The sequence below is a fragment of the Phalacrocorax carbo genome, chromosome 4, assembly GCF_963921805.1.
Source record: "Phalacrocorax carbo chromosome 4, bPhaCar2.1, whole genome shotgun sequence".
NCBI classification, from domain to species: domain Eukaryota; kingdom Metazoa; phylum Chordata; class Aves; order Suliformes; family Phalacrocoracidae; genus Phalacrocorax; species Phalacrocorax carbo.
This window is the reverse complement of record NC_087516.1, coordinates 63679455-63707035: the sequence shown is the minus strand read 5'-3', so window position 1 is coordinate 63707035 and position 27581 is coordinate 63679455. Positions and strand designations below refer to the sequence as shown.

General features: G+C 36.9%; 1 protein-coding gene across 2 annotated transcripts in view; it reads right to left on the bottom strand.

Moving 5' to 3' along the window:
• Window positions 1-509: 509 nt before the first annotated feature.
• NAA15 (N-alpha-acetyltransferase 15, NatA auxiliary subunit) overlaps window positions 510-27581 on the bottom strand; it is a 39774-nt gene continuing 12702 nt past the window's right edge. Inside the window, exons 2-21 of one of the 2 annotated variants that reach the window (XM_064450193.1) lie at window positions 26459-26543; window positions 25442-25546; window positions 24582-24739; window positions 21939-22073; window positions 21627-21780; window positions 19148-19267; window positions 18456-18551; window positions 18213-18319; window positions 17718-17790; window positions 15937-16106; window positions 15109-15261; window positions 12835-12963; window positions 11071-11284; window positions 9703-9896; window positions 9363-9398; window positions 7466-7574; window positions 6782-6880; window positions 5889-6032; window positions 4736-4833; window positions 510-1964 (exon numbers count right to left, since the gene is read on the bottom strand). In XM_064450193.1, coding sequence (XP_064306263.1) covers window positions 1764-1964; window positions 4736-4833; window positions 5889-6032; window positions 6782-6880; window positions 7466-7574; window positions 9363-9398; window positions 9703-9896; window positions 11071-11284; window positions 12835-12963; window positions 15109-15261; window positions 15937-16106; window positions 17718-17790; window positions 18213-18319; window positions 18456-18551; window positions 19148-19267; window positions 21627-21780; window positions 21939-22073; window positions 24582-24739; window positions 25442-25546; window positions 26459-26543 — 2580 coding nt within the window. In that variant the 3' untranslated portion in view covers window positions 510-1763. The remainder of the gene's footprint in view (window positions 1965-4735; window positions 4834-5888; window positions 6033-6781; window positions 6881-7465; window positions 7575-9362; window positions 9399-9702; window positions 9897-11070; window positions 11285-12834; window positions 12964-15108; window positions 15262-15936; window positions 16107-17717; window positions 17791-18212; window positions 18320-18455; window positions 18552-19147; window positions 19268-21626; window positions 21781-21938; window positions 22074-24581; window positions 24740-25441; window positions 25547-26458; window positions 26544-27581) is intronic. The other variant, XM_064450194.1, reaches the window with a different exon arrangement.

Genomic DNA, 27581 nt, shown 5'->3' with positions numbered 1-27581 from the left:
GAAAACTACAAACCCCAATAAGTCTTCCTGGATTTCTTAACCGTACGTGTCAATCACTGAATTCCATGATGTGGAAGAGGAAGGCTGTGTATCCACACGACAGATACTCTGTAACTGAACTCCTGCAGCAAAGAAGGCACTCACTTTGTAAGCTGTAGTTTATTTTCTGCTCTGTTTTATATGATGAGCCTATAAAAAAAAACATTTGAGCACTTATCTATATTATTAACACAGTAGACTTGCAGACTGAAGCTTGACTTGGAAAATAAAATTCAACGCCAACACTGGTGGAACTTAAAAGCCAAGTTGTAAAGCATTCTGTGTTAATAGGACTTCCCAGACACTCAGTATTTACATATAATGCATTTGCATTTTATACTCAACAACCACCCATCAGCAGTGACATTATTAGCATAACTGGACAGCACAGTAAGCCAACCCTGAGCTGCACTCTAGTGAACCCATTCATTTTCAAAGTACAACAGAGATTGGTTTAAATATTCACACAATTGTTTTTCAAAACATTTTATTGCATTATATTTGGTACCTTATGTTTGACAAAGGAAATTACATCTGTAACTGCAGGAATAAGAAGCTGGTCTGTTATTGAAAAAAAATCTTGGGCCCCTTAAAAGTTACAAAGTCTTGGGCTTGCCTGAAACAACTGAGCAAGAAATATATTCTTAGAAATGTAGGGCTTCAAGTATTACAAACCTGTGACACTGTGGAAAAGTTCCAGAGGTATCTAAACTGCAGCACTTTTTTTTTTATTTCTGCATAACGTGAACAAGGCCTGCTGAGGTTTTAAACTATTAGTCTCTTGATCAGTCAAAATGGTAAGTCAGGAGTTCTCCTCTTTGCAACTTCAAGCCATAGTATGTTCTCATTTTGTTTTCACTCTATGTGAAAAATGCATGCTATCTTTCTAATTCGTTGGTGCCACATCACAGTGCATAATTTTATTTGGTTCTTGCATTACAGTTTTAAAAAGTTTGGCCAACCTACGCCGATAGGTTCATCTCAAGAACAGCAATGTTGATTCTCCCCTCCCCACCCCCCAAGTTTAATTCAGAGCAAGATAGTTTTAACTGGTTCCTTCCGTTAAAAACTGTGGTGCAAGAACACCAAACTGATCGTGTACAGTGAATTTCAGAGACACAACAAGCTTATTGAACACACTATGTTTCTTAATTCTGCTTGATATCCATATGTCCCAGCATCCACAACATAACACGTATGTTGCAGGTTTCTCTGTATGTTCTGATTCACATTGCATACTTCCTATGGACAGAATCATCCCCGTATCAAAATCAGTCAGATGCTAAAGCCCCAACAACTCTTTGTGCTCAGTGAAAGAATCCAGTGCTAAAACAGCATTTTTGCTGTCTGAGATAACAGTAATCTCACAAGACAAATTTAAAGTAATATTTCTGCCACACACCTGCTCTGAGGGCTACACACCTCCAGATTTCATATAAATTAGTTTAAAAACATGGGTAGGTAGGTAAGGAGAAGGGTTTTTTTATTTCAATTTTAGCAGCTTTTAATTTTTAAGAAACCGAACAACCTATATCCAGTAATATGTTAGATATTTTTATATATATACTTTGTCAGCAGGATAAAAAAACAAAAGTAAAACTATTTGAAGGCAACATTTTTTTTTCCTTCTGTTCTCTGTGTAAGTTAGAGCAATTCAGCAGGTGCGTGACAAAAATATTATACACCAGATATGGTCCAATGTCATTTTTTTCCAATAAAGTTGTTCATATTTCATTGGCCAGTTCTTCAGGTTCTGCAGAACTATCTCCATTAACTGTGATCTTCATATCCTCTTCATATCCAGGGGGCATGAAAGCCAAAGCATAAGGGAAAAGCTTATGACAATTTGCTCTGTAAGTTTCAGATGCTTCTTTACAGTCTCCAAGGCTACCGTCACATAAAGCTTCTAATACCTCCATACAAGTCTAATTAAAGAGAAAAATAAAGAAGCGTTACGGTTTCTTAAACATTCGTCCGAACACTCACAAACCAGAAATACAACACTACAAAGAGAACAAACTCCAAGTATTTTTCCAGGTTTCAGTTAAATGACTTTTTTTTTTTTTAAACTAGATACAGCATGAAATACCAGTGTAGCCTGATTCAAAATAAAGCAGTTTAAAAAGGGATTTAAGAAACAGCTACAAATCTTGACTGAAAATGAAAATACTTATTCATCACCTGTTCCTTATTTTCCTAAAAAAAAAAAAAAAAAATTAAAAAATCCATTCTTACTAGCTGGCAGCCAAGAACCAGGCTTACTTGCAACTCTATGTGTTTTTTGGGCTTGTGGTGCCCCACCTCAAATCTTGGGATGCACTGAACATTCCAGCAATACATAACATGCACTTGAATTTTAGTGTTCGCAAATACAAACAATGAATCCAGAATATGTACTATAATTTCCTAATAATGACTTTTGTGAACGTGCTTTCAGACTGAATTGGAAGAATCGTAATCAGCATCAGCGAACAGCATCAGCTGAATAACTATAATTAGACGTGAAAACATTTCTGGTAGGGAAAAAAAACCCCAACCATTTTTACATGTAAGGATACGTGAAGTGAAGTGTGCCTGTAACTAGTGAATCAAACCAGATTACTCAGTTATTATCACATCCTTCAGCTACATCTGCAGCTTCGTATCCATTTTTGTTCATGATTTAGAAGAGAAAAAGATTTCCTGTTTTTTCCAACTTGCATTCCAAACACGAGAAACCAGCCTACTGAGCTTCACTAAAGCCCAGCAGCATTTAACATCCGTCACGTTGCATGTGCTAGTCTTTTTTTACATTCCTCTGACATTTACTATAGCTTTTATTTGTTCTGTGTATTGAGATTAACTGCTCTGTCCTCCCGCTATGGGGTTATGAAGTTCTCTTCAACAACCCCTCTTCCTCACATTTGCTCTTTGCGACACTGGCATCCACAGAAGGTCAAATATATCTAGATTTATGCCTGCAACGTGCCCCGAGACAGCTGGTCTTTACTAAAATGAAATGTAATAAATTTGATCTCTTTGCACATAAGAATGCCTTTCAACGAATGCCTAGACTCCTTCAGATTCTCATTTGTTTAGGACACTTTCAATTTCCCATCTAAAAGTTCAGAACTCCAACTCTTACTTTATGTTAGCACCAAGAATGCTTAAACTGAACTTTTTCAGTTTTATTAAAGCTGCATATATTGTCTTCATACACTACTGCGTCAGTAAATGCTTCTTTTAGTCCTACAGAGATAACACCTCTAAAACAACCAAGCAGTGTTAGTTACATGTTAATCTTTCCCCAGTCCAATTCCCAGAATCTCACTTGCTGGCAAAAAACACAGCTACGAGGCAAAAAGAATGCCGTTGAGGCAATTTAATTTGTCTTCTAAATCTAATGATGATCTTAAGCTCCTTGAGACTGCTCAAACATTAATGCAAACACACACAAGAAAGCCCCAAACAAGAAAACAGATATAAAAGACACACGTTTGTGTCCCATAACCAGATCAGCTAGAGAAAGGATCTGAATCTTTAACACCCTAAGCAGTTTTATAAATCATGGCGAATTGTCTTTTCTCGTCTCTTTTTCCCCCGCCCCGTTTTGTCCAAAACTCTACTGTGAACTTAAAATCCAATTAAAATTCTGTTGAACCCGGTATATTTCCAAAGGGATATTTTTTGGAAAATGCTGATTTTTGCCCACAAAAGAGTAGTCTTAGTAGAAAGTTCACCAATTTTACTTGCAATAAAGGTAAAAAAACATCTTCAGTCCACAGACAAAGAGCACCATAAAGAAATAGTGCCAGGGGAACTGAGAGAAACAAAATGTCCTAAAGTTTGCACAGCTTGCCAATGAATTTCTCTAACACTTAATTAAATGTGCTGGACACTCACAGTGATGCCAAAGGAAACTCTTTGACTGGGATACAGAAATAGTTTAGAAAAGAGTAGAAAAAAAAAGAAAGGACATTTTATTGCTTCCCTGCTTAGCGAGGTATGGTTCTGCCAGTGTGTTTATTAAGTCTTTATAAGAACATTTGAAGATACTTAAAAAAATTAACTTCTCTCAAATACCTTGAGCTGCAAGTCAGAACTGATAGCCTTCCCAAGAAGAAGGTGAGGGAGCAGGGAAAGGGGCATGGTGGCAGTAGTACAGGGAGATTATTCCGTAACCACCAGGATGGAGCAGAATTTCAAAATTTGGTAAGCTTTTTACTTAACTACATACTAAGGCCAAAATGTGCACATGCATCTTTTATTAAAACTAAGATAAATCACACAGCTTGCAGGGGGATGAACACAGAAAGCTTTCATGGAGCCTACACCGCTCCTAAATCAATCTGTTTCATGTGAACATTTGCCTGTGTACAGCTAAAGCTTGGACAGGCTACAATCTTTTCTCACTGGGGAGCTTTAGCACCTTTCGCCATGTGAATTCTCTTGTGTTTAATAACTACCTGTGGCAATAACATGATTTCTGATACTAGCTAGCTGTTTCCGTATTATGACAAAACTACATTAATTTAAATGTGCGAAAGGACATTAAACATTTCAGTTCAAGTGAGAGAAAGGGGTATCAGATTCACCTGGCAACCCAACCTCCTTGCCATAAGGCACAGCAATCGTTTTAGCTTCCTCTTACCTCCGTAATTTATGTAAAGCTTCCACAGATATACCAGAAGTTGGTTACAATTTATAAATATGTTACCTGAAGATTTCTGTTAATGAGGGATTCATCCAGGGTCACAGCCAGCTCCACTGCCCTCTTCTGACTGGAAGGATCTAAATAGTACATCATTTTGGCAGCTACAGGAGGAAAAAAAAGCTTCATCACCCAGTGGATGACCAAAAACATCTTATCTCTATTTTATGTTTGTACATATGACTAAGAGAGGGTACTGTACTCTACAGTAGTAGTTCAAAATGGAACCGCTTGGAACATTAAAGCTTGACAGCTGAGCAAGTAGAAAGGTAGCATTAAAACAAATAAGCACTGTCTAGACTGCAGGGTAGGAACATTTTGCAGTGTACTGTGGAATCCCAGGCAGCAAAGATAACAGATCAGACCTGTTGCAACACACCACAGTTCCCTCCAGCAGCACTGCTCACACCTCCTTCACACAGAAACCGGGGCACAGAGAGATGTGTATGCAGAGCTCTCATTATATGTAACATGGTGTCAGGACACAGTTCTGAGTCCCACAGCACAGCTGTAGTTGAGGGGACTTGATGACAGAAAAGATGCATGAGTAAACTCACTGCTTTTTGTGGCCAGGTCTGAGCCCAGACTGAGCCACAACAGTAATGCCGCTCTCCTGGGTGGTTTCCATCCTGTTTCCCATGTGGTACGCACTGTAATATGTGGTCACTGTTGACAGATAGCTTTTTCTAACAGGTAATCAGCGCCACCTAAATTCCTCTTGTCAGGCATACCAATAGCTCTGGGCATTACCTGGCTTGCTGAGCACTCAGCGCATTTCTCTTGGGCCTCCTCAAATACACATTTCAAAAAAACCTTTGCAACTCAGAAATACTACTTCACTTATCATAGCTCATATGAACTATTTCACAGATGCATTAAATAGTTACAGTCTTAGGATATATTCATCATGCATCAGAAATGATAACAAGGCAGAGAGGCCCAAAAATTTTATTTTAGCAGCATAAAGAAAAAAAAAAAAAATCGAAGAAAACCACAGACACAGGTGGTTGTGTAATCACAAAAACACAAACTGAGAGAATAAAAGCATTCCTGATGGAAAGAGTGATTTTTACATTACTGATGCTGATACTGAGATGCTACTGCTAGATAAGCACAGAAAATACAGGAGCAGGGCAGAAAAAGGATAAAGGCAACATACCTGATAACCTATGTGGTAGTGAGTCATAGTTCTTTTTAAGGAAAGCTTCATTGAAGTTCTTTGGATTAGTTGCTCCAAAAAGCCGATTCATTTCTTGGTTTAACACTGTTCTAACTGCATCAGGCAGATCCTTACTTTCAGATACTATTGAATTGGAAAAAAAAAAAAAGACATTAATAGAGGTGAACACAGGTAATCACAGTAAAATCTACTTTATGCATTTATTTTAATATTTGTCACATTTATATTATTAATAGAATTAGGAAAAATCTCAAAGGAAGATGCATAAAATTTGAAAAGGTATCTACCTTTCCTTACTGGAACTGGTCAGAAGAAGCTTAACTGTAACAGTTTTCTGATGCTTAGAAACAGCCAAAGCCTTTTTACTCAAATACACTCTCCCCCTTTACTGATTAAAATCTATTAGGCCCAAAGATTGATATTGTAAAAGCCTGTTCTTATATGTATCTAGTCTGTAGCCATCAACGGGAAGGGTGATGTCTGGGAGAGAATCCTTCCAACTTTATAACAAAAAGGACGTAGTTCTACACCTTCTCCTCGCACACTGACACAGGCTGCCAGCAGAAAAGCCAGTTCCTAACTCTGCAGTTTCTATTCCTTCACTCACTCACTGTTTCAGAGGTTCACCGTACTAGTCAGTGTTAAAAAGACTTAGTAATACTTGTCAGGATATCTACTAAATCCAGCTGCAGTCATAATAAACATGATTAATTTTAGCATGAATCAGTTGTTTAAAAAGCGTTCTAATATGTGCATTAAATATTTTGAATTAACTGTGCTAACAGTTTATAAACTAAAAATCAACGGCTGTATGTGAGTTAGGCATCATCTGGAAGCATGCACAGATGGAGTCATATCAAACAGATATATACCACTGCTGAAGAGATGAATCATACACTCATGAAGCCAAGGATGACTGGAATCAATAGCAAAGGCTCTCTTCACAGACTGAAGCATCAGAAGGAACTTCTCTGGAAAAGAATGCGTTGACAAACGTTCAAAACCTGTGGTTGGAACTCTCTGCATTATGTTGCAGGAGTATTTAGTGTTTGAAATTAGAATGGTCAGAAGAAATTAAACCTGAGTGTACTGCAACAGCCATTTTTTCTAACATGAGTTTATTGAACCAGTGAATTAAGCCTTTTAAACTAGTATGAAAGTTTGTGCACAAGTTCTTAAAGTGTAAATATTTAAACGATACAAGAATTCAAAAGTCAAGTGTTTCAAAAGACCGGTTCTCATTAGCAACTGTACACCACTTCTTCACAGTGTGTAGTTCTGCAAACCATACGTACAAACAAATTACTAGGGCAAATGCAAGCTGGGAGAATGAACCACAGCCTCTCTCATTGCTTATAGATCTAAACACAGCAGAGAAAGTGGATAACCACCAAGCGTTCAAACTTTGGATTTTCAGACTGCTCATGGCTGGGGTGTCAGTCAAATGAAAAGTTATGTGTCTCGATGGGGACTGACTCATCATACCCCAACAATAATTTTTTGTTAAATTCTAATAGTCATTGCAAATTGCTTTCTTTCATTACTTTCTCACCTACCTTTTCGAAAATAAATCTCGAAGGCAAAAAGATGTGTCTCTATTTTGTTCTTTACTAAATTCTTCAGGGGTGTTAAAAATTTAATGGCTTCTTCCAAAGGTGCTTCAACCTACAGATTCAAGGAAGTGACACACAACTAAGCCACAAAGTTTAAACCTAATAACTCTACAACAACAAAATTAGCTATTTCTGAGTTGCATCAGAGTTACTTTCATAAGGCAATGCATAAGATGCTTAGACCCTCTTCTGTTACAAAATTTGCATCTGCCACTCACTGTCAAGTCTAAAAAAATTGCTCTGCGATGGGTAGAAATCATATTTTCCTACAGAGGTCTCTGCCGTCTATCATATATCAGTAGTGAACAGCTGAACCAGCATGGTAATCGACAGTATGGCTCCCCATGCCAATCTACACCTCAGATGTTGGTAAATGACTACTTTATGCCCGCGAAAGAGTCCGTCTGTGTGAGCTTCAGACAGGTTCCTGAAAGCTGCCAGGTCATGGCAACATTCCCAGACAAGATGCTAACAGCGAGCTTGAAGTAACTAGATATTGCTGATAGTCTCCTGGTCTCATATAGCATAATCTAGTAAATGGACATCTTTAACACACATTAATTCTGTGCGAGGATTCTTTACAGACAGATCTCTTGCATCTAGGAGTTAGGGATAATTTGAACAAGAACTGTCTGTTGTCCTTCATATTTACATTTTTATGAACATAAGCTACTCTCTAAGAATCAGACACAAAATTTAACTGTTGTCTGTCAATAACAGTTCAGTAATGTTGAAGCAACCACACTTCATTGTAAATAACTGAGTTGAAGACAATGATGGGCACCTTATGGAGTTCCTGCTCACCATACACTACAGCAGTTTTCATTTAAAAATTGCATCATTTATATGGGCTGTTATGAGTTTCCATACATCAGTCACAACTGTGCACTTCAACTATGTGGAACCTATAAAACTGATTTCAAAGCTATGCCTTTAATGCCAGAGCTACATATCCAAAGAAATCTAGGGGCAATTGTTTCCTGCAAGTGACAAACTATGTCAGAAATGGTATTCTAGCGTTAGGAACCAACTGATTTTGGAAGTGTCTATATTATGGTTTGGATATTAGATTTGGAATATAATTAGGGAAGATTTGCCAAAGGAATGCATTATACGGCTGCAACTATTCCCTATAATCTTGGGAATTAGAAAAAGGGATCTAAGGAAAATCACCTAGATTCTTCCTGGGATATGCCATGACATGCCTCCACTCCAGAACTGAATTTCAATACAGGCCATTGCGACCATTTCAGTCTTAACTAGCACTGCAATTACAGTGCTGTTTCTTCCAACTTGTGAGATAAACAATGGCAATACTGACAATATTCTTAAATGACTAGTCAAGTTTTTAAGTCACTTGCTTCCTGGCTACAGAGTGAAGTTCACTGTCTCACCTTTCAAATATCATCATCTCAAGAGCCAATAATATTCATTATATGTGTGATGTGAAATACTGGATACCGTATCTATCAGTACTTGGATACCATACTATTACTATAAATTAACTTTTCCAGTCTCTCTATATTTTTTCATTATCTTTCCCCATATTTTTCAGGTGTTTACCTGCTCCTTACAGGTACAACCTTTAGCACAAGAATAGTCTTTTGGGTCACCTTCCCTTTATCTCTCTCTACAGTTCCTAATCCAGATCTCAAAATCCATCTCAGTCTAGTCTACTGCTATTTCCAAACAGCTTCTTTACCCTGTTTTTTCCTCGCCATTCAAAACAAATGGAAACAAATGCTGTTAAAGCATTCAGTGTTTGAATGTCTCAACCTTCACAGGTTGTCTATGCTTAATAAATAAAAAAATAATATGGGACATAGTGAATGATAATCACCTTACATATAGAATAGAAAGACTTCCATCCGATCAACTAGAAATAGGGTATAATCAACAAGTTAGTGCAAAACACACATAAAGATAATTCCACCTGTAGCAAATGTCTCTGACTTCAGTTGCTGCCTTTGAGAACGAGGCACAAAAGCTGTGATTTCATCACATTACTGACAATATATCCAACAAACTATTCCTAGAAAAAAATTCTTTTTAAAATTCTGCCTGTGAAGAGAAGCCATACAAAAAACAAACAAGTTATCTGAATGGCTTTCAAATAGTGTGTGCGCTTGGTGTAACTTTTCTGGAAATTTCTATGACTTTATTATTACATTAGTAAGCACCTTTGCCAGTTTCTCAGGGATAAGTTCTTCTTTTGGTCCTCCGATTTCTTCATCATCGTCATCTTTCTTCTTTTTCTGATTCCTCTGTTGCTTCTCTTTTTCAGCATTCTTCTTCTCCTCCTCCAGCTGTGCTTTCTTTTGAGCTCTTCTCTGCTTATTTCGTAGCTTCTTTAGCTCCTTGTCAGACATATTCGCTGTACACACGCAAAGGGCAAAACCAGACAATGTTGACGTCTAATATTAACAGCCTCAATCAGTTATCAGATACCATAATCTTTTTAAACCATATCTACCAAATAGTAATGCTTCCATTACATTTATAAAAGCGTATTTACTATTGATAGATTATTTTACAGTTTACACTGCTGCTTCATAATTCACAAATTCCTTTGTGACATCAGGGCGACAGGAATTAGAACAATAGTATAACACGCTGAAGACAGGACAAAGTAATTACTGCACAAGTCCAAAAAATCCACTGCCAGGAGTAAAAGCGCACACAAATACACATTGATTTATTCCTTAGGAATTACACAAATTATGTTTAATGTATTAATTAAATGGTGTAAAAAACCACGGTGAAATAGTTGCACTTCGGCACAGACAGTTCCAGCTTTGCTTTTAATGCCCTACAGGCATCTTACATTTGATTCATATTCAGATTCTCTCCTCCCTCCAATTAAAGCATGGAGAATTAATTTAAAAACACATCAGAAAGTGGATAGAAGAAATTCTGTTACAATTCTACTAGTCTTAATTTGCAACTGAAGCCACAGAAATGAACTGAGAAGTATTAAAACTTGACAAACTCCCCTTGAAGGATTCAACAGCGTCTATTCATACCATTTGAGGTGCCCCAAGCCATAATCACTTAAGTTGCTCTCCAATCAGAGATGAGAGGGGAAAAAAGAAATTGATGGATTTAAACATTATTTTACATCAGAAGCAAGAGATGATAAAATTTAAGTTGCTACTTAGTCAAATTTTTGCATACTGATAAAATGCATAGAAAGAGCTACCACCAAGCACACCTGCTTCAATCTGTTATTTCATGGTCCAACCATCATGGGAATTCCATGTTTTCTCAGCCATTTTGTAACACAAACATGTTTTTACTTAAGAATCACAACTGTCACTACAAAAACCATCACTGTTTTACAATAACCAAAATAAAAACATGCATTAGTTCAACTTTCAGTAGAACAGCTACTTTTATATGCAAGCCAAGTTACAATTTGCTTACTTTGAGTTGTGACAAAAGTCTTATTTTTGGCTACCGCAGCTGACAACTATAAGAATCCTGGATCTTCATAAAATATCCACTATTAAATGAAACTGCATATTTAATAAATCCGGAGTGTTGAATACCTGTATCAGCCTCATGTTCTTTATTTTCATCTGTTAAGGGATTATCATGAAGTTTCAAATATATCTCTATGGCAATTCGTGCTGCTTTGAAGTAGAACGGATGTTGCCGAAGTACATCTTCTAATTTTAACAAGTCCACATAAGACCTAAGGGTAATCTTCCTCATACAGTAAGTGTGAAAGTCAAACTGATCATCCGTGATTTCTACAAAATGCTAACACAACATAACATAACATTATTTTGCAAGTATTAACAATCAGATACTGACCGTGACTTTTTTAATACACTCTCCCCAAAAGAATAATTTAGTAAAAGCCTGCTGTTTCACAAATACAACCTAACTTTTAGAAACCCTCCACAAATAAAGTCATGGTGAAAAGGCAGAAGGCATCTTAGGTCAGAACAAAAATTCACCCATTTCACAATCTCGTACCAGTAACTATCCTCTGACAATTTGCAGTTTAAGGGACGAAGGTTCTACATTTATTGTATTTAAACAGCACTTGAATTTTTCTTCTACGAATGCCTCTTTTTCAGTCAAAAGTATAATTTTGACTTCCATTAAATACTGCGGCAACGAATTCCACACTTAAATCACACGTGGTATGAGAAAGTACTTCCTTTTGTTCAAGATCTGCTTTCCTCATTGTCACCTCATGTCCCCTCGTTTTTGTTTGAGAAGCAGTGAAAAGTCATTCCCCTCTTCAACTTCTCCCCGTACTTGTGATCTCATACAACTTCATCCTAAACTCAATTGTTGCTTGTCAAAGCTGAGGATAAAATAGTAAGCGTGACAAGCTAATTGCACTCTCTTTATGTCGAAGTTACTACACGGCACATATCCTACTAGCACATTTTTAAAGAGGTGTGATATTCAGATGTAATCATTACGACATGTAACAGAAGTACTAAATTCTCTAGTCACTTAATTCCCAACACTGTCCTTTTGACTGCTGCTCCACAGCAACACAAGTTTTTGCAGCAGTCTGTAATGGTTCCAGGATTTCTTTCCTGAGCAGCAATAATTCATGTAAGACCTCTTACTAGTTACGCACAGGCAAAGAATCCTTCTTGTCCCTCCTTCACCGACTGCACTGCTGAACATTACGTTTCATGAGCCATTTTATCATTTGGCATTGAGACAGTGTTGTCTTTGCGCTATTCAATCCCTTTCTGTGATCATTTATTGATATATCAAACAATGCAGACCCTAGAGAGACGCCTTAGTAATCTCCATGACAAACTCCTGATTATTTGCTCCTACTCCGTATTTCTAACAATTTCTTTTAAACTGTAGCTTAGTATTATTTTTTTAAAGGAGAAGATATCAAGTATTTTTGATAGCTTTTTACATTTATTCTCTCCCTCTAAAATACAGTAGCTTAACAATAACTAATGTGATATCTTTATTTTAAGGCTGAGCTTGTCAGCACAGCTATGTTTTTTTCAGACTTAAAGTACACGTACTCTTGGTTTGTACCCAGACACCTATTTTTATGTACCCTGCCCAAAAGAAATAATTTCTTAGAGGCTTCTGTTCTTTCCTGGATCTTCAAATGATTTTATAGAATCTCTTTATAACACACAGTTTACAATGGCATTTTTAGGAGGAAATGTAATTTAATCAACTTGCCAGTAGCCAACATGAAGCGAAATTTCTCCTGAAGCTACATGAAGTATACTCTTACTGCTCAGAAAGAAAACATTAGCACAATAAACTTCAGCTAGTGTTTTCCAACCTAGGCAGTTTAACTTGGTACTTACTCTCTCAATTTCATGGCATTTCTTAAGTGCTTCTCCGAATTTGTTCATTGCTTTGTAAGCTTGCGCACATTCTGTCTGAAACCACATGCACTGCATTTCATTCAAGTTCTCTACTGCCGAGGTTCCTTCCTAAAAGCAAAAACAGCGTTATAAAAAAAATAAGTCTTATTCAATTTGTTAATTGCTATTTCTTTTATCTTGTTCCAATTAAAAGCACAAATAAAGAGGCTATCAAAAAGAGGGCTAAATTTCAAAACTGGAGTCCTGAAAGTCAGAAGTGCGAGTTAAGATGGACCTGCTCTTTTGTTAATTAAAAAAAAAAAGTTCCCCTATGTTCCATTTATTGGAATAGTCACAAATACACAATGAAGAGCCAGGTAGTGACCATTTAACTGTGACAGGTCCTCACCTTTAGGACAGAACATTCATTCAGTGTTTTTAATATTGCTTGCACAAGTAACAAACTGCAGCATGAATAAAAGTGGCAGAAAAGTTCTAGCATGTGGCATGACACTGACACCTGCAGGATTTTTTTTAAAAAGTAAAACTGCCATCTATGTCTTCCAGAGACCTGCTGATTGAGCTAACCGTAGTAAATTACAGTAGTAACAGGTTAGTTCTTATGTGATCACTACTAGAGAGCAGTGGCAAAGCAAAAGGAATACTGGTAGCTTCGACACCTTCCGCTTCAGAAAAGGAGATAACAGTTGTTTTTCCAATCTGGTGTTTGTATATACTTGCACAGTTCTGTAGAATTTATCATATGCCTTTCAAGCTTAATATCAAAGTCAGTACTTGGGGTGAATGTAGCTATTCTGACTTTACTCTGATCCTGTGAAAACCAGGATATTCAAGAATCAGCCAAGAGCCAAAGCTGGGACGATGAAAGATAATATTCAAAGCATAAGGACAATGCCCCAAATGAGAGAGAAAGGCAGCCTTTAAACCAGTCTGATTTAGGCAGTTAAAAATTAGAAAAATTGTTTGTTCCATTTTCATTATGCTTAATTAGGTCTTCTTTAATTATTGTTTTTTAATTAAGAAGTTTGTATTTGAGCACTAGACGTAAGATCAAAAGGAGATGAGAAATATTACATAGAACAACATTATTAAATTGTATTTTGGAAGTTCAGTTTTGGGCAACTGGTAGGCTTGCTTTTTGACATCATCTTAAAGCTACTTGAGGTCAATTAACCTAGATTCATAGCAGATTTGCATGAAAAACTCAACGTAAATGTACTGAGCTTATATAAAACAGAACATCCCCTGCCTCCGTATTTGCCTGCACACGGCCTCCATTTCACAAGAATCCTTCAGTTTTCCCCTATAAATAGCCCCCTCCCTGTTCAACCTACCCCACTGCAGGTTCTTCCTGCTTTTCGAGAGAAGACAAAAATGGGACAACAAACTAAGGCGGCTTTAGTTCTGCAGGTAGGTCCCAATAGCTTGTTGCCTGCCTCCCACTGACAACACATAAATGATATTGCCAGTATTCTAAAGCTATCATTTGCCAAATATTCTGGAAAGACTACATTGAGCTGTTTTGACTTCCAGTTACAGAAAGAGTAACAGCAAGAGAAGTCAATTAAAAGAAAGTAATCTGTGAGACCATCAAACCTATCAGAATGGGTTACTGCAGGGACAAACACTGATGCATGAAATTAAGCAATCTGCATAATGCAAACTTCTTTTGCCAGCTAATTAGTCATGCGTAAGCGGCCAGAATAAAAAAGGAAATTAAAAACCAGATACAATATGCAGCTTCCCTTCATCACTGTTAAACATGGCCATGACAGCTTGTTCACAAAAGGAAGACATCTCAAAAAGCCTCTTACCTAGTAGCCACATAGAAATTTTGTTCCAAGGGAAGTCTGAATTCTCTAACTTACTACCATTAGAAAATAAGAGACCTGGGCAACTTCATCAGATATTTCAAAGATCCTAAAGAATAAACATTAAACCCAAAGACTACTTTGAAAAAATAATTTTCTGAGAAGTTATCTCTAAAACAGGCAATGCTGTATTTTTCCTACCTGGCAAAAAATGACCAAACCCCAGCTTTAGAGTTTTCACTTAATGCTATGGAATCATGCCTATCCAAGATTAATTCAAGGCCTGATACTGACTACCACTAGTGAAGCAAGCAATCATAGTTGCTCTGAAACAGAACTTAAAGATTATAGTAAAGGTGAGTGGAAAGTTGACAGAAAAAGTTATCCCACAAGGGATTGGGCCCACGTTATTCAAAAGACCTATAAGTTAAATGCAACAAACCCTTGTAAACTTAGAACACATTTCTTCTGCTTCTTTAATGGAGTTTGCTTTCAACATATATTTTGCACATTTGGAGTTGATAAATCTGTCTGCTGTATCCAAAGCCTGAGCCTCATCCATCCACCTTGCAGCTTCTTTAATATTGCCAGCATGCTTAAAGAGATAGAGATTCCAGTTAGATTCAGTAATTATAGAACATGCATGTTTTACCTACTCACCGTTTAATATAATTAGTTAATTTTTAGACAGTTTTTAATAAACAGCTTTCTTCAGGAAAGCAAGAGACATTTAAAGAAAAAAAAATGCAGAAAAATTGCTTTCCCTCATTATGGAATTACAGGTCTTTTGGTAGTAGACCTTTTTCTTGAAAATGCTTAAAGGTCACTTTGGATAATCCCATTCTGATACAATATCATAGTGTAGTTGAGAAATTGTTTTTAAGTAGTTAAAAAACCAGGGGGTCAGAACAGGTGGAAGACATTTAAAACATCAACTAAATTTATTAGTGTGATTTTTAATATGAAAAATATAATTGTAAAATAAGAATTTACATTTTGCAGTATATTTGTCCTTTTTTGACTTAAAAATCTTCACAGGAGCTTATTTACATGCATCAGAAAAACCAAGTAGCCAAACAATAGCTTTACCTAGAAACTCACTAAAATTCACTAAGTAATTTTCCATGGATTATCTATGTGTCTTGCTTAATACAAGTTTAACACTTCAATATTCACATCAAAAACATTACACAAAAGTATAAGCATACATAAAAGTCTTTCATTGTAACAGCCAACCGACCTGTGGTCACTAAGAACAAGACAAACTTACCTTATAGATTTTTGCCTTCACAAGGAAGAGTTCTATCAAAGTGGGAGTACTTTCTATAGCAGCATTTATATATTCTAAAGCCAGGGATGGCTGTCCAATTTTATCATAATGTTGAGCCAAATAATATTGGACCCAGAGTAAAGTGGTTGGAGGTTCTTCTTTACCATCATCTGGAGGGAGAAAAATGGAGGAAAAAGTTATTTTGTTCAGTTTATTAAAAAACATGCCAGAAGCAGAGTGCTATGAATAATATAGCCTCTGAATTTAATTCTGACTCGGTATCAGGCTGTCACAACAGATCTGGGAGTGTTTTCAAACACCTGGGTCCAGGTAAGTCCATTAACTTTTAAGCCTGTTTTGACAAGACCTGAGTATGTGCTGTTCCCTTCTGTGGTTTTAAGGGAAAGGAAAAGCGAGTTCGTGGGTCAGAAACAAAACAGGGTGCCTGTTCCAAACCCGAGCTTCAAAAAGATTTCCTGTTTCTACCTTTGACAAAATTTATCCTCACTGTTCACCTAAAGGTATCTTAGAAAACATTCCTATGAACAAGTCAGTTTTACAGTCAGTTACAAAACAGTCAAGGAAGTTAGAAAGGCTCTGTTTGAAATCCAAACTGCTACCAAAGTCTTAAAAGCTCACTTCCCTACTCAGTTTTGACTATGAATCATAGCACCTTGCAGGGGGCGGGGGGCAAGGGGGGAAGTCACCAGTACTGCCAAAAGGTTGTTTTCTTCATTTGTTCATTTTAAGGTAGCAGAAAATTGTTTATTTGAGTGAAATTTAATATAAAAGCAAAATAATTAATTAAACAGAAATAACAGTAAGCCATTTCCTTATACCAGAAAAGCACATAAAGGCTTGAACAAATTCAAACTGGTATTGAGTGGCTATATTGTAGCCTATAGCATTAAATCAAAGGGAAATGTATAACAGGCAACTTAAGGCGAGAATTTCATAATGAAGTATTGCATTAATGTTTCTGCAAAGCAGGGAAATAACTGTTTGTAACTTCAAAAAAAAAGTCGTTTAATAATTAGGATTATCCTGAAAAGTGTTAACATAGAGTAATTCACGCTGTCCTATTTATTACACTATTATAATCCATTTACCAAAATTTCAAGACTATCCTCTGTTGATATTCTATGCAGAAAAGTTTTTTTTCTTGGAGATTTTCTGTTACGACGTAGTTATGCAAATGACTAAGAAAACATCATAAAGCTACCAGAGAGGAAACTGTGAAGGCTGGATTCAGTACATGTAGAACCATACCTCACAACAAAACAGTTGTCAGTGAAAACCTGGGAAATATGTTTTAACTCTCAAACCAACCCCCCAAGAACACAAAACGCAGCCCCACGTAAAGTCCAAAACCCCTCCCCCTGAAGACTGTGCTATCAGTATCTATCCCTTTCTGTTTAACATTTCTGCAATTAAAGATTTAACATAGCTTTCAAATTTCATTTTTCTGGACAGTAATAAACTCAAGCCTTAAGAATAGAATCCTTGAGCTCAAAACTGCAGAGAGATGATCAAATCTGTGGATCCAGCAAAACCTTTAGAACAAGTATCTAGATTTTGAGTACAGACTTTATATTTGATAGCTTAGATCCATTCTAAGGATGGTTATGGTTCAGTTCTGTTTTGGAAGGTTGCGGGGAGGGAAGGAAAAAAACCCCGTCATGTCTATTTCTTCACTCCCCACTAATTTCCTGCCTCTGAATGGTCACATAATGCTTACACCAGGCACTGCTTCCATGAAGTATGCCAGTCTTGGCACTCACCATTTGGGTTAAACAACCTGCAGCTTCTTAGAGAGGTTTCATAACCTATCACGAGCTCTTCTATGATTGCCACCTACACATGCAAGACAAGAGAAAAAAAAAAAAAAAAATGTATCTATGGGCAAGAATGTACTTTATTTCAACTTGAACTTCTTGGTGTTACCCAAACTAGTTATTTTTGTAAGAGAATTCTGCAATATCCTTGATTATAATGCATATGGGAATACACTCAATCTCACCTCTCTTTTTAATAAGTTAAGACCAAGCCTCCCTTGGTTAGCACTTATGCAGCTTACAATTAAGTATATCTTAGTCTTCTACATTTACCAACTTGATACAAGGCTACGTATGCTTATACTTCATTTTTTCTAGATATACTAGGCCATAATATACAACAGTGCTGATGAAGTGATCACTGAAGAAAAAAAGCTTCTTCAACTCTAATGCATCACAGCTACGAGGTATATTGTGCAAAAAGTGGGGGGAAAAACCTACCTTCTCCTTGTCTTTATATAATGACCTCAAAGTATTGAAGACTGGTGGGCAACCTTTGCTGAAATTCATTCTTAGAAACTTGTCCAGACATTCCTTAAACTTTTCACCTTGAGAGGAAAAAGACCTGTTGATTTTGTTTTACCACACATTACTTGTCAATTAGAGACTGTTTATGCTCTTAAAACATTAATATTTAAGAAACACAAGTGTTGATCACTACCTGCCTAGCAAAAATGCACTTACCCGACAAAAAGTTTAATGGTAATCTTCTTGGAACTAGTCCCCTTGGGTATTTAGTCCAGGCCTCTTCATAGATCTTTAGCCTCTCCATCATATTAGCTGGAACAGAATTTTACAGTTTACTTTTTCCTTCCTTTTTGGCAAGAAGGGAAGAAGGGGTGGGAGTGATTTATATCTGATTAAAAAAAGAATCAGCATATATAGCAACTAATGGCTATATACTTCCTAAAGAACACTAATTTCCATATTATCCTTTTTAAAACTGCTGTACTAAATGATTTCATGTATTCAGTATCTGTAAATTCCTCTTCCAGGAGTGGAAGACTAACTGCTTCTCTTGTCTTAAAAAGAGTTCCTGCTAAAATGTTGGACAAAAAAAACATTCAGGAGAATCATGCCTCTTTTTCCAAAACCTGTATTACCTACAACAATAGATTAAGGTAACAGAGACAGTAAAAGAAAAATCCTAAATCAAAACTGTCTTTTAAGAAATAATTCTCTTCTTTCAACCACGTATAAAGATTACTGCACCTTTTAAATAAGACATGGCGACACCAAGAAATACTCCCAGCCTTTCTTAAAAAAAACATTATGACGATATATTTTATTATTTAATGCAATACAAGTTTTTGATAAATATATAAATTCCAAATGTGCAGGAACAGCTAATTTACTACAACATATCAAATCATTACCCGGTTTAAGTGCCTTCTCCAGGCCTTTGTAGTAGGCCCAGTTTTCAGGATTTCTTTCTTGCAGTCCTTTGTAGACTTCAACTGCTTCTTCAAGTCTGCCAAGCTGAAGCAGGAGTTCTCCTGCGTGAAATCCAAGAAGTTTTAAATTAAGGTAACAAGAAACTGAAGCAGTGTAATATTAGTCACGCTACAGGAAAATATTAGATAATCCTTAACTCCATGTAAATTCTAATTTCTTAGGAAAAAATCATCACAGTGGCATCACAAACTAGCTGACAGATATGCTTTTACTTTGACAATAAGTGCAATTACAGTAAGATTCTACAACTCAGCCAGTAACTCTTGAAACTTACTTGAAATTTAATGTTAAAAGCAAGATGCACGTGGTTTTTTTTCCTCACTTACTGAAGTGACTGGTTACTTAAAGCACAGTTTTTACTACAGAAGGCAATTAAAAGCAATACACGGTATTTCATGTATAGAGCATCTTGAATACCAAATTGAAACTGCAGAGCTGCAAATAAAAGAATGGTTCTTCAGTCTGGTATTTCATAAAACTAACTTCAGTGTTTTAAATCAAGCCACTGATCTGATTAATGAATTCTCAAGATTCTGCAATCAAGTTTCCTTTTCATGATACTTCATTACAAGATACAACTGTCAAAAGTGAAGTCTGGATCTAACAACTGTATAGAGCATCTTTGCTGATCCTGGAGTAGGAATAAAAGTCAATTTCCCATTTCAAAATGGGAAACCATATTTTACAAAGCTTTGCTATTGACAACTGTTAGGCACTAAAATTTTACACACCAGAGGTGATACAGTGTAATTCTGCATTAAGGTAATGTTTTCTCATCCAGTTTCAAGAGGCAAATACAAGTCAGCATTACCTCTCCTTCCCCGTGTCACACAACTAACACGTAATTTTGTCAAGAGATGCTGCTTCCCCCAGGTAGGATAACTTGAGGACTACATGAAGTATCTAATGCCAGGGAAAACATCCATATTTCCCTCACTGAGAATGACAGAATCTGGAAAACAAGCCTAACTTTCTTCTCTGAGGTAAAAGTTTTGATTTTTATCTAATGGTGGGAAATACCAATACTATTTTCAGTGTTCCTCAGTTGTACTTCATCCACAATGGCTTTTGCACATACACTTAAAATTCATAGACAACACATTTATTAGCAGGCTTTTCTGTAGCACGCACAGCAGCTAAGCTAGGCCTAACAACACATCAAGAGCTGTCCCTGAAAAAAATAATCAGTTGTACTCTGTTGAAAGCGCACAGACTGCAGAGTATTTCTGTTGTTCGTTTTGGTAACTTGCTAGGAGGTTTTGTGTTTTGTCTTGGGATTTTTTTTTTTTGTGAAGTCCTATTTGAAAATCCAATTTCAGTATCAGCCTTGGACCTTTATCAAAAACTTAAGAACACATATTATGTCAAAAGATCTTTCAGATAAAAGTAATAAAAAAATACCCCCACCCCAAAACCAAAACTCCCACTACTATGTCTGAAAAATGGTCTGTGATAGTGTAATCCCTACATCCACTTCCATTTATATGCAAACCAAGTAATGTATTCAGCAAAAGTGGAGAGTTGCCTGCAATCATTTTCCTTGAGGAAGTGCCACACACCTTCCATAACACTATTGCTACTCAATTCCTAGTCCTTTCCGCAAGACAGTGAGATTACTGTTAGCAGGAATAGGGAGCTAGCTACAACATCTATGTGAATAACATCATAGAGTAAAAAGATTTCTTCTCTTTGTTTCAAGCAATCATCCAAATAGATTCCAACATGGGCCATGAACAAACAGTACCTTCAATAGATAGGAAATTTCACAGAAGGACTGTACAGGCATCAAGCAGAAGAGGAACAAAACATGCTTTGAAAAAGTGCACCTGTTTATAGAGCTGGAGGAATGAACTTCTAGCACTCTGCAACTGCAGCTATGGAATATAAGATACAGCATTATATTGCTGTTATAATACCATACACTAGGATTATAATAATGGAAGCCTATGTTGGGTTGCTCAGCTACAGGGCCTATTTCCATACACTGCAAGAGTGAGCAAGTATAATTAAAAGCCTTCTACCTTGGCAAAGATGATTCTGCCCTTTCAGCAAGAGGTCTCCCTGTCAGGACCACTCTCAAAGCTATAATAGCATGGGCCTGGGTACACTACCCCAAACAGAATTTCAGGACATCCATTTGGGATCATCTGTCTGAAATGTCCACCAGCTCAAAAGTTTCAGAGCAGTACGTCTGTACTCTGCTGATGTCTTATCAACCTGGGAGAAGAGTATCATAGGCACCAAACAGCTGCAAGACAAGCAGTTCTTTACTACAGCAGAATTAAATAAATCAATCTAAAAACAAATCCAAGATGAAGTTCCAAAAGATGGGAAAAGCAGACTGTTACAGGCATTCCACTGTATACTACGCATTTAAATGCGCTTTCAAAAAGTAATTACCTTTTGTTTCTTCAACAGCCAGTTTATCACAGATCTGCTTTTCGTAGGTACAAAGATGCTCCAAGGCTTCTTTATGAAGTCCTGCCTCCCGGAGGACTTGATTTTGATAGAGCAGCAGTTCACTGTACTCATAGTCTACTTTATCAGGTGATGTCTACACAGGAAAGCAAGACACACGAGAAAGCTCAGCCTTTGGGGTTTAAATCATTTCACTGAAGAAACTGCATAAAGTTTTCACATCATGAAAGGAAGCAGTGTTTTATTTTTGGCTTAAGCAGCAATCCATACAGGAATTTTGTGTTTTCCTCTTACCTGCTGTGTCTTCCTAAATTCCTCTAAAATTTTTGCTGCCATTTCATAGTCTTCCAGCAGATGGTAAGCAATAGCATAACCAATCCATGACGCTCGCTGTGCAGGTCGGAGCTGAAGCAACTGGTATCTTGTTTCCTGCAAAAAAGTAGCTACTAATTTTCCTGACTTTATTCTGATGTTCTGTAGAACTCATTAGGCAAAACCCTGTCTTCAGTATTCCAGTATTTAAGGATTGTCATCAAAAAGTAGTTTTCTGTATGCAATTTTTTTTTTTCTTGAACCAAAAGAAAGAGCAAACTTTAACACACTATGATGGTCTTGACTGACTGAAAATAAAAAACCCACACAAAATAATGTATCATGTCCAACTGAATACTGATGAGTCAGGCTAACTTCGTTAATGTATGACACATGTGCTTTTCCTGTCTTACCGCTTACGAACAGAATGCAATTAAGAATACTTTCGTTTGAGATGCAGGAACATTAACTACATACTGGTGTTTCAAATTCACCTTGAAAGTACATATGTATTAAATCATTACAAGTGTTGTTAGGCAAAATAAGTCATGTAAGTGCATCCCTAGTCTTTGGCAAGAAGATAATTACAGCTGGAAGACGCAACAGATTTGCTTGATAACGTGTTGTTTTAATCTGAGGAGAAAGTTATTACTTGTTTTGCTACACATTCCTGAAACACATCTTTAAGTAATTTAAAATAAAAGGGAAAAAGTTACTACATATTAAAAAAGCCCAGTCAGAAGCAGGGTTAACAAAGAACTAAAACTAGTTACCTCAGTTTGACTAGAATGAAGACCACTCAAAATATTATAAAGTAGGAGTGGGTAGAAATCAAAGCGAAGGGAAAAAAAAATCCCTAAAACCTTTTTCCCCACTTCGGAGAGTAAATTCACATTCTTCAAAAACTAACATATGAGCAGTCATGAATTACTGTCTTCTAAGTGTGTTAACATTTAATCCTTAATGCATTCTATAACCACGTGTTACTTGTATGTTTAGCACAATTATGCTTTTGGATTCACATTTATCCAGAGGCCAAGAGAACACACATTTGCAAATTAATTCTGGCAGCTATGCTAAGTTTTGGCTACCTTGTCTCAGCAAGAGGAGTCAAATTTCTAAATTACTAAAATGAAAAAAAACCACCCCACCATAATTACAAAATGTCCTAACTCAGGAATAAGTTCACTATGTTAGCTGGTGGTTCCACGCACCTCTGAGAACAAAACTTGTTCTTGGCATACTGACATTACCCTAATTTGAAAAGTAAATCATCTGAAGTAACCAACTAACGTGTTTTAACAACCACAATTTTAAAGGTGCAAGGAAAACCTGAAAGGATGAAAACCTAACATAAAATATTATCCAAGGTTTCTCAGGTAATGATCTCAAAGATCTATTTCTTTGCAGAGAAAAGGAATACCTTATTACACCAGTCTACATCAGCTCAAAACTAGACAAGTTTCCCTGCACAAAAACGGAGGAACTAAGGGTTTTTTTCAATCAATTAATATTTGAATTGTAAATAGTTAGGGTGACCATTGTCATATTTCTCTGGATAGCACAGCAAGAAAAACAAATCTACAGTCACTGTTCTGTCTAACCCTAAGTGAGCCATACATTGATCATGGCAGCAACTACAATGTTGCCTGAACCACATCAACATCACTGCAATATACATACTAAACAGAGGCTGCTTTTTAAGAAATGAAGGTATTGGCAAGGTAGACATCAGCTTGCAATTTGTGAAGACAAGAGAAAAAAATCTAACTACATTAAGAATAGCATTTGTAGAGAAAACAGAAAGTTTGTGCTGTTCTTTACAGAAGTATCACAGCCACGACACTACCACCTTGTAAAGGTTAGTTAGCATGAAACACCACCTTACACAGCAAATACACAAAACCGACACAAGGTATCAAGTAACTGGGTGCTGCAGTAACAGGCAGAAAGAGGGTTCCAATCGAAGTTACTAAACTGTGTTCAGCTTTACTACAGAATAAACAGAAGAAAACCACATAGTAATCTAAACATTTTGAGTATTCAAGAAAGAAGAGGAATATTCAAGAGTTCTGATCACAGGAAAAGTTAGGAAATATTTGGACCCCAAAGGAGCTGTCACTGATGCCCAGGTTGGCTGGGAAGCAAAATACCATCTTTCATGCAGCACACTGCTTGCTTTGTATTGTTACCTGCTGCCATGAGAAAACTGGTGGCCACTGATTTAAAGGAGGGTGGATATATGGTAAAAAGTTATTAAAAGATAGAAACTCCTTTCCCTGAGTAACAGTCATCTTCTGAACACATTGCCTTTTTACCTGCAGGAATGTTTCCAAGAAAATAAATAAAAAGACTGGGGATTGTCTACAGCTGGATTATACAGCATTAAAAAAAAGCTAAAAATTCTGCACTGAGCTGAAGAATCATTAAACATGCCAATAAATCTGTATACTTTACAGGAATTGCTCAGTAGCATGTCTGCTTTTACTTTCATGAAGTACTGAGTAGCACATAGTTTTAACACTGGATCTAACTGTATATTTTTTTTAAAAGTCTCATTAAACATTTCGTCCCCTTTGCTGCAGTTCCCTAGAAGTTGATAGTAAATGCAGTATGTGTACCTACCCTGTAACCTTCAAGATCCCTCATTTGAATCTGCAGCAGAGAAAGATCTCTCAAGATTTGAAGATTGTCTTTGTCCCATTTCAGTGCATTTCTATAACATTTGATAGCTTCGTCATACTTCTTGTCTGACCTCTGAAGAAGGCCATAGACATGCCAACCTGGAAAACTGTTAAGGATACTACTGAATCTGAGGGAGAAAACAGATCCAACATGTCAGTGACAGAACAGTTGGTATAAAGCTCTTAAGCCATTTTATAAACGGACAGTAACATTATTACAATTCTTTTCCTTAGATGTACGAAGAAACTGCTTGCAAACTGACGACAGAGGACTGTTTGCCAGTTATACGTATGGGGTGCATATAATAGGCTGTACACTGCACTTTTCGCTTACTGGGGGAGGACACCAAGTGACAGGATCTCTGAAAAGACTCTCAGGCTTAACTCAAACACATTTTTGAATAAGGGACAACTGAAGTGCTTCAGTTTCTGCATTCTAAATATATGACAAGTCCTTATCAGTGTGACGGCAACTACTAAAGTTTTTAAAGCAAACCACATGCTTAAATGCCTAGTTCAGCCCACCACAAGTTTACAGTTACAGCTTAATAATAAAAAAAAATTTATATAATGCAAGCCAGAATAATACTTGAGCTAACTGTGACTGCAAGTATAGCTGCAAAGCATCTGCCCTTTGGATAGCTTAGACAAAATATTCTTTTGTACCGGGAACAAAATTTAAAACTGAACTTCCAGTCTGAAGCATAACAGTACTGGACTTTGCTCAATTCTATAGATCAAGTAGTCGTAGAAATAAACTTTTTCCATTAATAAGTGAAAGCCCTATTTCAAAAAGGATACAGACATGACTCTTCAAGTCATTCCTTAGGCCTCTACGCACAAGTTCATATGCTTCTTCTTTCTTCCCTAGACAGTTTAATGTTAGTCCTTTCATTGCCAAGGTTTCTAACACACACACACACAAAAAGATGAAATAAGTGTCAGTTATTCATTTTCATTGTTTTTTAAGCTTAATATAACAACTCTAAATATAGTATAAACACAAATTTAGACTCAGTTAGCAGCATCAAGATTTTGCATTCTTTTTTCATGTGGAAAACTGTACTGGCAGGTTATTCACTTAAGCATATCGTACACAACAATGAACTTTATGCATTACTGCCCCCAAGACATGAAGCAGCATTTTATTTTAAAGGAGCTAAAAACTGTCTGCTCTACAAGTGTTTTCAAGAGAGGTATTTTTTTTTACTGTAAAGGAGCATTATAACTACTACTCAAGTATTTATTTACAACACAGACTTCCACACATCCAGCCATGCCAAACTACTTGGCAAAGAAAAAAAACCCAAACATTTCTGGACAGTGAAAAGAAACTCTCAACCCAGTAGTAAGAACTGACGGAAAATAAAGCAAGGGACTACTTCTTTTATAATAAGATTATTCTTTCAGAAAAAGTAGGAGCCCACAGAACTAACAGACATACAGTGCTGAACAATAATCAATCTCTTCCTCTTATCTTGCACTCCTACATGAGCGAATAACTATTTCCCCAAAAAACTGATTTACACAATGCATACTTGTATTAAGAAACTTGCACCATGCTATAATGAATATTAGACTTGCAGCATGAAGATAAAGAATGGCAAGCTATGATTACTAACTACTGGTAATACCAGTCTTTAAAATTACAAATCTTACCAACAATAAGTGCTTAACATGGTGCAGGTTTCTGGATGCTCTTACTGCTTTAAGTGCAAAAGGTTAACAATAACAAAATGCTATAAATAAAACTTACAAATTATTACTCTATCCTTAAGTATTGGGAAACCAGAGAGCACATGCCATTTGAAAACTTACCTCCATGTTCTGCAAACTTGGGGTTAGAAAGGATCTGTTTACAGAACTTCAGCCCATTTCTATACTGCTTATGTTCATAACACCTCTGTTGAAGAAGAACAGAGTACATTTATTAAAAATATTTAGAGTGAAAATATTTCTGCACCCCCAAAATTAAGCATCAGTGCAGCTAGAGCTTCTAGAAAAAGTACTTACATTTTAATGAACTGTGTATAATGAGCTTCCTGTAATTAAAAATTCTTCCCATCATCAGAAAAAATGTTACTAAGTATATGTTAGTAAGAACACAAACTTAGATGTATAACTGAAGACACATCATACAGCAATTTCTCAGATAAGATACCACAGGAAGCAAAAGTGCCTACAGATATTCAACTTTCCTTTACCATAAGAGCAAACCTTATGTCATAATGTATCTTGGTAAGCATTATAACTCACTTTGGCTAGATTATCTTTCACAGAAAGACCACGAGACAACCTCCAACAACCACACAGGCAGGAAAGAATCATAGAATGGTTTGGGTTGGAAGGGACCTTTAGCAGTCAGCTAGTCCAACCCCACTGCAGTGAGCAGCGACATCTTCAACTAGATCAGGTTGCTCAGAGCCCCATCCAACCTGACCCTGAATGTTCCTAAGGATGGTGCCTCCACGACCTCTCTGGGCAACCTGTGCCAGTGTTTCACCACCCTCATTGTAACAATTTTTTTCCTTATATCCAGCCTAAATCTACCCTCCTTTAGTTGAAAACTGTTACCCCTTCTCCTGTCACAACAGGCCTTGCTAAAGAGATTGTCCCCATCCTTCCTATAGTCCCCCTTTAAGTACTGGAAGACCGCAATAAGGTCTCCCCGCATCCTTCTCTTTCCAGGCTGAACCCCAACTCTCTCACAGCCTGTCCTTGTAGGAGAGGTGCTCCAGCCCTCAGATCACATTCTTGGCCCTCCTCTGGACCTGCTCCGGCAGGTCCATGTCCTTTCTGTGTTGGGGGCTCCAGAGCTAGATGCAGTGGTCCAGGTGGGGTCTCACCAGAGCAGAGCAGAAGGGCAGAATCACCTCCCTTGACCTGCCGACCATGATTCTTTTGACGCAGCCCAGGATACAGTTGGCCTCCTGGGCTGCAG